Genomic DNA, 12,677 nt, shown 5'->3' with positions numbered 1-12,677 from the left:
CTGGAGACACTCTCGCAGTCTTCGTTCACTACAAATTTATGCTATCCTGTTTCAACTCTGCCCTCTCTCAAGCTAACAAACCTACTTTTCTTCACTAATCAATACGCACGAATCTAACCCACGCTGTCTCTTCTCTGTCTTTGACTCTCTACTCAGACCACCCTCAGGTGCCTGTTCTTTTTCCTCCATCTCACCTCAGGACTTTGCTGACTATTTTAAGGAAACGGTGGAAACCATACGTCAGAACATCCCCTTCTGCCCCTCCTTACATCTCAGGCCTAATTTCTTGCTATGCACCATCCCGACTCTTGCGTTCTGCTCAAGGATGTCTTCTCTCTACCCCCTTTGTATCTAAAGCCCTCTCCCACCTTAAAGCTGCAGTTCAGTCTTTTTTTTTTATATTTATTTATTTTTTTAATTCAATAGTTTCATGTGGGCAATCTCTAATTACCTAAAGAACTGTATAGCTGCCAGTCAATTTGTTCTCCATGTATTGATCGGCGAAATTTGGCGACATCTTTAGATATGGGATATGTTTTTCATCTGCTTCTGTCACTCAGTGGAAGCTCATGAATATTCATGAGCACTCCTGCACTGACATGTGCAAGAGGGAAGGCAGGGCTGACAAAGGGGTGTGCCAGGGCTTATGAAAGGACATGAAGGGGCAGTGCCTTAGCAAATGGCTGTTAAAATAGAATACAAGAAAATTGGTCTTTCAAAGTTGTTTTTTTTAAAACAGAAAATGCTAAAAGTATTTTTTCTTACTACAGAACTGATTTATTAAAAAAAAACACACATGCAGGATATTGCCTGAACTGCAGCTTTAAGAGGAACATTCTCACACACTGTTTCTATACATTTTTTTTTTTCATGGAAGGAATCCAATAGGACTCAAATACAAAGGCATAGAACATGATATTGACTGAACTGCAGCTTTAAAACCTCTCACCGACTGCCCCACACCTCTGGAATGCCCTTCCCCTCAATACCCTACTAGCCCCCTCTCTATCCACCTTTAAGACCCATCTTAAGACACACTTGCTTAAAGAAGCATATGAGTAGCACCGTGCTAGCTAGACACATGATACATAAGGGTTTGTCCCTGCACGCTACTGCAGCGCCCGCTGTGGCGGACGCTGCAGGGACGAGAGCCCTCCCCTCAATGGCGCCGGGCCCGCTCCAAGGGGGGGCCGCAGCGCTGGGGCGAGAGTTTCTCCTGCTCTCAATACAATTGAGAGCAGGACTAGCGACGGAGCGCTAAGCCACGCCCCCCGGCGGTTCAGCCAATGAGGGCGAACCTGCCGGGTGACGTCATGGCCGCGCCCCCGTCACTCCCCCCCGGTATCTCTTCCTGCAGCTCACTGCAGACCGTGGAATCGGCTGCGGGCGCGCGTGCAGCGGAGGCACTGGGAGCTTGGCCTAAAGCTTGGCCCCCTGCAGACGCACTTACCAGAACGCCCTCCTACTGTCTCTGTACGTTCGTCCTACTTACCAATTAGATTGTAAGCTCCTCGGAGAAGGGGCTCCTCTTCCTAAATGTTACTTTTATGTCTGAAGCACTTATTCCCATGACCTGTTATTTGTTATTTATATGATTGTCACATGTATTACTGCTGTGAAGCACTATGTATATTAATGGCGCTATATAAAGACATACATATTAATTAACTGTAACGGGAGCGGAACGGAGCTATGGCTGACTGACTCTTACACTCCCATGGTGACAGTGTTATAAAAAGAAGATGGAGCTTTTGCTAAATCCACTGAAGTGCCCAACAGGGCAGTTTTCAGACAAAATTTTGGCCGAAAACACCATAATTGGCAGAGACAGAATTAGCCCCATAGCATCTTGCATCTACCCCTCCCAAAGTAGGAAAGATCAATGGCTCAACTATGGTCATTACGTTACAACTATAGTCAAAGACTAAGACACTGATTGAGCTACCTGTGCTGAAGCAGGGATATCCTTAAAACCTGAACTGTTGGTGGCCCTTTAGAACTGGAGTTGGCAACCCCTGTACTAATGACAATCAGACAAACTCCACCAGCCCAACGAACAAAGAGATAAGTCCCCGGCACAGAGTGTGACCGTAGCAGACAGATGGTTTCACGTTCTGCAACAGTACATAAGGTTAAAAGAGGAATAGTCTTTATAGTACAGTATGTCTTGACATCCCTCACAATCGATGAGGCAGCGCGGCTTACCTTGACCACATTGGCTTTGTGTTTTTCTAAGACCTGTAGAGTCTGTGCAGACCTGGGATCCACTACAAGGACCAGCGAGTGACATCCATACGCAATGAGACCTTGACAACCCCTAGTAAGAAAGCATGGTCAACAGAGGGAGAGGAAGCATGGTCCACACAATTAATTGACCCTTTGTTTTCATAGCCTAGCAATGCATTGCTGGCTTCACTGGCAGAAATGGAATGAATGTAATGTTGGTTCAGAGCTCATGTGCTTGTACTGCACTAGCTTTTTCTCAAAGTGCACGTGTAGATTCTAATTCAGGGCTGGGCAACTCCAGTCCTCAAGGGCCACCAACAGGTATTGTATTGTATGTCTTTACTTATATAGCGCCATTAATGTACATAGCGCTTCATAGTAGTACTACATGTGGTAATCAAATAAATAACAGAGCATGGGAATAAGTGCTTTAGACATAAAAGTAACATTAAGGGAGAGGAGTCCCTGCCCCGAGGAGCTTACAGTCTAATTGGTAGGTAAGGAGAACGTACGAGACAGTAGGAGGGAGTTCTGGTAAGTGCGTCTGCAGGGGGCCAAGCTTTATGTGCCATGTGTTCAGAATATCCACAGTGCTATTCATATGCTTCTTTAAGCAAGTGTGTCTTAAGGTGGGTCTTAAAGGTGGATAGAGAGGGTGCTAGTCGGGTACTGAGGGGAAGGGCATTCCAGAGGTGTGGGGCAGTCAGTGAGAAGGGTTTAAGGCGGGAGAGGGCTTTAGATACAAAGGGGGTAGAAAGAAGACATCCTTGAGAAGAACGCAAGAGTCTGGATGGTCCATAATGAGAAATTAGGGCTGAGATGTAAGGAGGGGCAGAAGAGTGTAAAGCTTTAAAAGTGAGGAGAATGGAGTGTGAGATGCGGGATTTGATCAGAAGCCAGGAGAGGGATTTCATGAGGGGAGATGCTGAGACAGATCTAGGAAAGAGTAGAGTGATTCTGTCATTGACTGAGCCACCTGTGCTGAAGCAGGGATATCCTTAAAACCTGACCTGTTGGTGCCCCTTAAGGACTGCAATTGCCCACCCCTGTTCTAATTGCATCTCTGCACTTAGATATTACACCTCACTAGCTCATACACTCCGCTTGCTTACGAGAGATCGAGCTCTTACCTTGCTGCGCGGTTGGAGCAGAAGTGATCACTGCTCATAGTGCTGGCACCGTGGTGGGGGCTTGGCATGAAGCTGGTGTGCCATCATTGGCTGAACCAGCACACGTGACACTGATGTCACGCGGCAACGCGTGAAAAGACAAATGTCTGTCTCTTCAGATCGCGCTTCGTCGTGCGTGCGCGCACACAGGCATTAGCCAATTTATAATCCCCGCCTAATGCACCACCTGGTCAGAGGCAAACTACACTGCTGCAACAACAACAACAACAACTTTAATTTAAATGTTTTCATTTAAGGTTATAATTCTGTTACATATCTAAAGAAAGGTTATACATAAATGGGTTACATTGTTTCCCGCTGTGTGCTGCCATGTTCAGTATCTCTCTGCTGTCCAATGGTCACCTCATGTGATGTCATTTGTGACTAAGAGGCGTACAATTTGGTAACGGCAAGATGCGGTGTTCAAAAGAGTGAGATTTTAATATAAACTTGTGTGAAACAGTTCCTTTACCAGCGATAGATCACCGGTGTTAGAATAATCTATTCCACTAGACCAGTGGTCCCCAACAGGGGGTTCATGAGAAATCTCCAAGAGGATCGCCAATAAGAAAAATCTGTCATGGTGAATCCCAAGCAGTGTAGCGGGTTCCTGAGCCCGTGTGGGGAGTGCGCGCTTAGTAAGGCCCCAAACTGCACCTTAGCGTGGGTGGAATAGCGGGCAATTACAACAGGAGCTTCCAAAGTCGCTCCCTACAATGCTTTAAATCCACAGAGGCAACTATTGCTATACCACCCATGCTGTCTGCACACACGGAAGTGCAGTTTGGAGCCTTAGCTACAGCCCCACTGTCTGCGCTGCATGTGCGCCTGCGAGGCTGGCGGCGCATGTAGCCGAGTTCCCCGGTCTGAAGGAGAAAAGACAGGGGGGGGCAGCCATGACGTCACCCGGAAGGTTCACCCTCATTGGCTGAACCGCTGGGGGGCGTGGCCTAGCGCTCCGTCGCTAGTTCCAATCTCAATTTTCGGGTCTGCCTCAAAAACTCGCCGTGCAGCGAGGCGGCCGCCTCTCGCAGCGGGCCCGGCCCCATTGAGTGGTTGCGCTTGTCCCCGCAGTGCCTGCCATAGCGAGCACTGCAGCAGCCAGCGGGGACCAAGCCTAAGGCTGAGTCCAGGGTCAGCGCTTAGGCGCTGACCCGTGCTGAGGCGCGCTGACGCTTGTCAGTGAGCCCCTGCAGCCGCAATGAGAGCGGCTTTAGCAGGGGCTCGCGCACGTGTCCGCAGGCCTTATACAATTTTTAGTTTGAGCGCTCACGGGAGCACAGGGCCGGTCACGTGAGCGGTTCGCCCGATGAGGGCGAACCAGCTCCGTGACGTCACTGGCCCGCCACCCCCCGTCAGCCTCCCGCTTTCCCTCAGCCTCAGCGCGCCTCCGCACGGCTGCAGTCACCATGGACTCAGCTTAACTAAGCATGTGTTCCCCCCACAAGCTTATGACACTATACTGCCCGGGGATATATACTATTCAGAGGTCAAAAAGATGTTAGCAACAGTCTGATGAGTAGGCAATAAGATTGATTGATTAATTAGGCGTTTGTGGAACAAATATTTTCTAGCAGTTGGCGCTCTATGTCTAGTACCGTGACTCCCAACCTTCCTTACAATGTAATTACATTGCATCTTCCCACCATCTACTAAGCGTTCAAAAGTTACATGAAAATACACTGATGTCTATGGTAACTGGAACTTCCTGTACCATAAAAACACATCAAAGTGGCTCCATGTTGTACAGTTTAAAGGGCAATCCCGCCAAAATTATAAATGGATTTAGTTGCATAATTAAGCGCGGTATCACTCCAGAGGATATCTCAATTCCAAGTATGTACAAAAAAGAAATTCTTGCCGACATGATTGCCGCTTAAAAAACAAAAAAAGTAAACAATGTTCTTTTTATGTTTTTTTTTTTGTTAAGAACAAGAAGAATAAGTTTAACGGGGCGAAGCCTGCCTTTACAGAGCATCCATCGTTATAGCACATCTAGTAGTTACTCATTTGCTGGGATTAGTCCCAGTAGCCCATTACAAAGCAATGTGTTGATACCTACTGTAGCAGCAGTGGAGAAATGAAACTGAGCATTACTAAACACTTCGAACCTCTAAAGCTCAATGTTGATTTTGGCAGCCGTACCCAATTCAATCATCTACAGCAGAATTTATTTACAGCAGCGTTTCAGAATTGTCTGGCCAGTTTGGGTAGAATCAAAGATGTGTTTGGAAAGCATTCTGTAAGGCGGAGGGAACTTGAGGCTGAATGTGTATATGATCATGCTTAGTATTATTAAAAGACATTCAATTTTCAAGTAGGAGTCACGATCTCCAACATAAAGTGCTTACAGGCAGCTCTGGCCTTTACAGCAGCTCTCTCCTCCCGCAGGAAAGCAGAACCTCATTGAACCAGATCTGCGTAGCAGCAGCGACATCGCTCAATGTTTGTGTGGAGACAAGATCGAGTTACATTTAATATCAGATCGAGCTCTTCTAATATAGCTAAGGGTCAGGTTAGCTTGGTTCATAGTAGGACACGCTAGCTTCCGCGCTCCTCCTGCTCCTCCTCAGCATCGTGCTTGCAAAACAAACTTGTTTGTATTGCGAAGCGCCGCTCGCCCTGTCACGAATATGCACGCGCCACTTTGCACTACTACATTGCCGTCCTAGTGTTTGTTTCGACGCGAGCTACATGCACGATGGACAAAGCCTAAGGGTACGGCCCCGCTGCACTCACGTCTGCCAGGCTGGCGGCACGTGCAGCCGAGTCCCCCGGTCTGCAGTGAGCTGCAGGGGGAAAGACAGGGGGCGCGTGACGGGGGCGCGGCCGTGAGGTCACCCAGCAGGTTCATCCTCATTGGCTGAACAGCTGGGGGCGTGGCCTAGCGCTCCGTCGCGAGTCCTGATCTCAATTTTCTTGAGAGCAAGAGAAACTGTCAGCGCAGCGTGGCGCCCCACCCCTCGCAGCGGCTCGGCCCCATTGTGGGGCGGCACTTGTCCCTGCAGCGTCCACCACAGCGGGCGCTAGAGTAGCCAGCGGGGACCTGGCCTAAGTCACCAAAAGAGATGCTATGTTAGGTCATTGCATATCCAAATGTATCCCAGGTATCTCAGGTGTGCTTCCTTTTGTACACAGGTGCCTTGCCACGTGTTCCATAAAGGTGTGTTTGGGGATGGTGTATGTAGCACTGCAAAACAAAGGTCTCAAGGTCGTGTGAAAATTTGCAGCCTGCACTTTGACATTTTTGCCCATCAAGCCAGCAAGTCATTGTAAAGGCACAACGCTCACTTTACACTCGTTACATCACCTCCTTCAACAACAGCCAGTTTAATAAACTACAACAGAATGGGGAATTTGAAATACAACCAGGAATCTTCTGACAAAGGACACTAGGAGATATGCTGAGATAACATGCCCTGTGGCAGTGGGCGGACAGAGCAGAGGTGTGGTTTGCTGGTAAAGCACACTGCCAGAGTTATTGAATGGAGTTTCTATGGATTAAAAGATCTGACTCTCACTCCATCCAAAGTTTCATATTTGACCATCGCTACCATACTGTGGTGGCATTTAAAAATAAATACAAATTATTACAAAAAAAATCTACATTTCAGAGTCAGAACTTGTTGCTTTGAGAGTTTAATTTTGGTCAGGACAAAAACACCATTCGCAATATTACTCTTAAACATATAGAATTATTGAGCAGTTTTACACCAAGTAAAGTTTGAAATAGAAGGCCGGAGATCTCTATATATTTATTGTAATGTGGCACTAACTCGGCATCACCTGCAGCCCATATCCAAGTGGCCCATTATAAGTGGCATGACTACTGAACAACTGAAGTTTAAAAGGAAGTTCAAAAGAAGTGAGGAAGAAGTGGACACCCCATCTGGCCCTGATTCCTGCATTTGAACTACGCTGGAAAGGAGGATATCATCAATACCAGACTGCATCATTACTGCTGTGATGCTGCCTTTACCATTTTTATTTGCAGTGACTTCACTTCTTCTCAAATGATGCACTTCTTTTTACCAGCCTCAGTATGTCTCTAACTCCATTCATATATCTCCATCTCTCCTTCCTTCATCACTTCTCTGTTCACATGAACTCCTTTCTTACCTGCGTCCTCTGACACCACACAGCTATATCCCCTGCACTAAAAAACACCCCTACAAATCATCCTCACACATCCTCTTTCTATCCATGCTTCTCCGCCTTGCTTCTGGGGATATCTCTCCCAATCCTGGTCCCTGTCTTAATCCTACATGCGCTCGTCCTCGCCTGCCAACTGCAACCTCTACTCCTTCTGGTGTCAACCCCTCCAACCTCATACCCATCCCCTGCCACCCTCCCTCCTCTCTCCCTTTCTCCTGTGCCCTTTGGAATGCTCGCTCCCTCTCTAACAAGTTCCTCTCTGTGCATGACTTCTTTCTCTCTCACTCCCTGCTTCTCTTTGCTATAACTGAGACCTGGCTCACTCAGTCTGACTCTGCTCTGGAAGCTGCCCTCTCCTACGGTGGCCTTTCCTTCTCCCACACTCCGCGCACTGATGGCAGGGGTGGAGGCGTGGGGCTCCTGCTCTCCTCTCTCTGTCGTTACCGAACCCTTCCTATTCCTCCCTCTCTTGCTTTTCCCTCCTTTGAGGCTCACACTGTCCAGATTTTCTCTCCTCTCCCTGTTCATGTGGCGGTCATCTATCGCCCACCTACCTCTACTCATCCCTCTTCTGCCTCTCTCTCTCACTTTGAATCCTGGCTCTCTTTCTTCCTCTCCTCAGACTCCCCTGTTCTTCTCCTTGGGGACTTCAATTGCCACATTGATGACCCCTCTCTCCCTTGGGCTTCCCGCTTTCTTTCTCTAACCTCTTCTTTTGGCCTTCAACAGTGGACTGCAGCCAGCACCCACAAGGATGGCCACTACTTAGACCTGGTTTTCACTAAGAACTTCTTTCTCTCAGATTTCTCCATTTCCCCTTTTCCTCTCTCTGACCATCATCTCATCTCATTTTCTCTATCTCGCTTCTCCCCTTCTCCACCTCCATCTACACCCCGGTTCGGCAGAAACCTGCGCTCTATTCACTTACCTGACTTTGAGTCCACTTTACGCTCCTCCCTCTCCTCTCTCAGCTCGGCTACAGACCCCGACAACCTGGTCAGGAACTACAAATCTGTCTTGTCCTCCTCTCTTGATCTACATGCCCCACTTTCTCTCTGCCGCACTCGCCCTTCTAACCCTAGACCCTGGCTAAATTCCCACACACGCATGCTGCGTTCCTCCACTCGTTCCTCTGAACGCCTCTGGAGGAAGTCTCACACTCTCGCAGACTTCCTTCACTACAAATTTATGCTATCCTGTTTCAACTCTGCCCTCTCGCAAGCTAAACAAGCCTACTTTTCTGCACTAATCAACATGCACAAGTCTAACCCACGCCGACTGTTCTCTGTCTTTGATACTCTACTCAAACCACCCTCAGCTGCCTCTCCTTCCTCCATCTCCGCTCAGGACTTTGCTGACTATTTTAAGGAAAAGGTGGAATCCATACGTCAGAACATCCCCTCTGTTTCTTCTTCCCATCCTACACCTCTTTCTAACTCTCCTCCTGCCTTCCTTGACTCTTTTTCCACTGTCTCAGAGGAGGATGTGTCGCTGTTGATCGCCACTTCTCCCTCTACCACTTGCCCTCTTGACCCCATTCCCTCCCATCTCCTAAAACCTCTTGCTCCTACTATAATCCCTACGCTCACACACATTTTTAACTCCTCCCTCTGCTCTGGGACCTTTCCATCCTCCTTCAAACATGCAACAGTCATACCATTACTCAAAAACAGCAAGCTTGACCCTACCTGTCTTTCTAACTATCGACCTGTCTCCCTCCTGCCTTTTGCCTCTAAACTCCTTGAACGTCTTGCATTCTCTCGCTTGCTCCATTTTCTCAACACCTATTCTCTCCTAGACCCTCTACAATCTGGCTTCCGCACTGCTCACTCCACGGAAACAGCCCTCACTAAAATAACTGACGACCTCCATGCTGCCAAAGACAGAGGTCATTACACTCTGCTCATATTACTCGACCTCTCTGCAGCATTTGACACCGTGGACCACCCTCTTCTCCTTCACATTCTCCATACTCTTGGTATTCGGAACAAAGCTCTATCCTGGATCTCATCCTACCTCTCCCATCATACTTTCAGTGTCTCTTCTGCTAACACCTCCTCCTCCTCTATTGATCTCTCTGTGAGGGTACCCCAGGGCTCTGTCCTGGGACCTCTTCTCTTTTCTCTGTACACACTCTCTCTAGGTGACCTAATAACATCTTTTGGGTTTAAATATCCCCTCTATGCTGACGACACACAAATATACTTTTCAACACCTGACCTTACACCTGCTATACAGACCAAAGTTTCTGAATGTCTCTCTGCTATATCATCCTGGATGGACCTCCGTCGCCTTAAACTCAACATGGCTAAAACAGAGCTCCTCATACTTCCTCCCAAACCTGGCCCTACTACCTCCTTCCACATTACTGTTGGAACTACGATCATCCACCCAGTAGCCCAAGCACGCTGCCTAGGGGTCACACTCGACTCCTCTCTCACATTCGCCCCTCACATTCAAAACAATTCTAAAACTTGTCGCTTTTTCCTCCGCAATATAACAAAGATACGCCCTTTCCTCTGTTGCTCGACTGCTAAAACTCTGACTCAGGCCCTCATTCTCTCCAGTCTTGATTACTGTAACCTCCTGCTGTCCGGCCTTCCTGCCTCTCACCTGTCTCCCCTACAATCTATCCTAAATGCTGCTGCCAGAATCACTCTACTCTTTCCTAGATCTGTCTCAGCATCTCCCCTCCTGAAATCCCTCTCCTGGCTTCCAATCAAATCCCGCATCTCACACTCCATTCTTCTCCTCACTTTTAAAGCTTTACACTCTTCTGCCCCTCCTTAGATCTCAGCCCTAATTTCTCGCTATGCACCACCCCGACTCTTGCGTTCTGCTCAAGGATGTCTTCTTTCTACCCCCTTTGTATCTAAAGCCCTCTCCCGCCTTAAACCTTTTTCACTGACTGCCCCACACCTCTGGAATGCCCTTCCCCTCAGTACCCGACTAGCACCCTCTCTATCCACCTTTAAGACCCACCTTAAGACACACTTGCTTAAAGAAGCATACGAATAGCACTGTGAACATTCTGAACACATGATACATAAAGCTTGGCCCCCTGCAGATGCACTTACCAGAACTCCCTCCTACTGTCTCTGTACGTTCTCCCTACCTACCAATTAGATTGTAAGCTCCTCAGGGCAGGGACTCCTCTTCCTTAATGTTATGTTTGTCTAAAGCACTTATTCCCATGATCTGTTATTTATATTATCTGTTATTTATTCGATTACCACATGTATTACTACTGTGAAGCGCTATGTACATTAATGGCGCTATATAAATAAAGACATACAATACAATACAATGTTGATGAAATACTAAAATCTATTTATGGAGTGCTCATATAGGGCTGGATTCAAATCCCTCTCCAAACTCTAACCTTTTCACTGTGAAAGGCTTCACTAACTTCTACCACAGCATGACCTGTCTGATTTATCTCGCCCACACACCCTATATCAATGAGCTTTGCAATACTTTCCCTACACATGACCCCTGTGACTTCGCACCTCATCCCATTACCCCGTGATGCAAAAAAATCAGAACGATCTTAATTTCCCAATATTTTATCATTCAGCTATGGGAACTTTTATGTATCAAATTGTAAATTGCCATCTAATTTTATGGGGCTCTGATACATATTGCTAGGTAGTATACTGTAGTATGTTGATAGACAATAGAGTATATTGAAATGTAGCATAGCAATAGGTAGTATTGTATATTAATAGGTAGTATAATACATTATAGGTACTATAGTATATTGATAAGTAGCATAATATATTATAGGATATTAATAGGTAGTATTGTATATTGATAGGTAGTGTAGTCTATTGATAGGTAGTATAATATATTAATATGTACTACAGTATAGTAATTGGGTAGTACAGGCTCTTAATATGTATGACAGGTATTATGCTGCCTCCTGGTGACCTCTGACGGGATTTAAGATGTTAACATGACCCCGATTCCTCTCCAGATCCCCAGCACTGGTTAAGTCCCGCCCCGGGGTTACTCACCAGTCCAGCGCCCCCTTGTTGTGCTGGGTGAGGGCTCCGGTGAGAGTGCGGGCTGACAGCTTGATACTCACGGTGAACGGGATCATGCTGGGGCTGTGAGGGGGGGATAGAGGGACCGGTACCGTTATAGTTAATGACCCAGCAGCTGCTACAGCCAGCCCGATACTTCCGGGTCTGTGCAGGAGGAGGCGGCGGGGACACAGTTCCGGGTAGGTGGAACCGTGCGCGACGCCGCGGCAGCCATATTGGAAAAGGGAAAATGTACCACGTGATCTCAAGTGACCGTCAAGCCAAGTTTGTCAGTCTCAGTGGAAACATTGTCATTGCGTTTAAGCACGGGAGTAGTGTTCTGTACAACCCTGGGGTTCTGCTAATGCAATTAGGTGATGGGAGATGTTGTATCCTTTAAGACGCCATCAGTATCTGCCATATGTTTTATTCAATGATTCAGAATGTTTATACTCGTACACTGTTGTACTATTCAAACTCATGTTTTTTTTTTTTTAATTCTATATAATATAGATGCCAATTTATTCCTATGTTTTATCATACATTGCTGACAATATACCCAGCTGCACTAAACCTACCATCTAATGTTGGACCCTGAGGCACATGGATCAAAGGTGGATTATCCAAGGTCAACGCTGGCTCTGGGATGTAAACTGGGTTCACCTGCTACAAAAATAATGGCATTACCACTGCGCGACTCCTTCAGCCCGATACATCGTTATTTTATTTATAAATCTATAATAAAATGTAATCCCGTCCCCGGCAATAGTATTTTTTACGTACATAGGAGGTATGGGCTGGGGTTTAGCGGAGTACATTTCTGCATTGCGTAAAAGGTTAAGAACCACTAAAGTTTAGTATAGGAAAATATTTTAGTTGTACGGACCCCAAAACTGACTCATTGGGATCCGTGGTGCGCTGAAATACAAAACCCATTAGGGAGGGAACGCCCTCAAACAGCTAGAAAGCTCCGCAGAAGCACGTGAGTTGTAGAAAGTTTTTATAGGGTTAAAAAAAACATGATTTTCTGAAACTCTAGTTTGTGAGTTTGCCTTGCTAACCTTTAGACTGCACTGGACTCTGCATGTCCAGAGTACCCATT

The 12,677-nt window shown here is 47.0% G+C and overlaps 1 protein-coding gene across 1 annotated transcript in view; it reads right to left on the bottom strand.

Moving 5' to 3' along the window:
• The window catches only part of WDR11 (WD repeat domain 11), a 66,007-nt gene extending 54,211 nt beyond the window's left edge, over nt 1–11,796 (bottom strand). Inside the window, exons 1-2 of the mRNA XM_075612060.1 lie at nt 11,567–11,796; nt 2,206–2,317 (exon numbers count right to left, since the gene is read on the bottom strand). Coding sequence (XP_075468175.1) covers nt 2,206–2,317; nt 11,567–11,652 — 198 coding nt within the window. The 5' untranslated portion in view covers nt 11,653–11,796. The remainder of the gene's footprint in view (nt 1–2,205; nt 2,318–11,566) is intronic.
• Nucleotides 11,797–12,677: the final 881 nt, after the last annotated feature.

The sequence above is a fragment of the Ascaphus truei genome, chromosome 8, assembly GCF_040206685.1.
Source record: "Ascaphus truei isolate aAscTru1 chromosome 8, aAscTru1.hap1, whole genome shotgun sequence".
Classification (NCBI taxonomy): domain Eukaryota; kingdom Metazoa; phylum Chordata; class Amphibia; order Anura; family Ascaphidae; genus Ascaphus; species Ascaphus truei.
The sequence above is the reverse complement of the archived record's forward strand: the minus strand, read 5'-3'. Positions and strand labels throughout refer to the sequence as shown.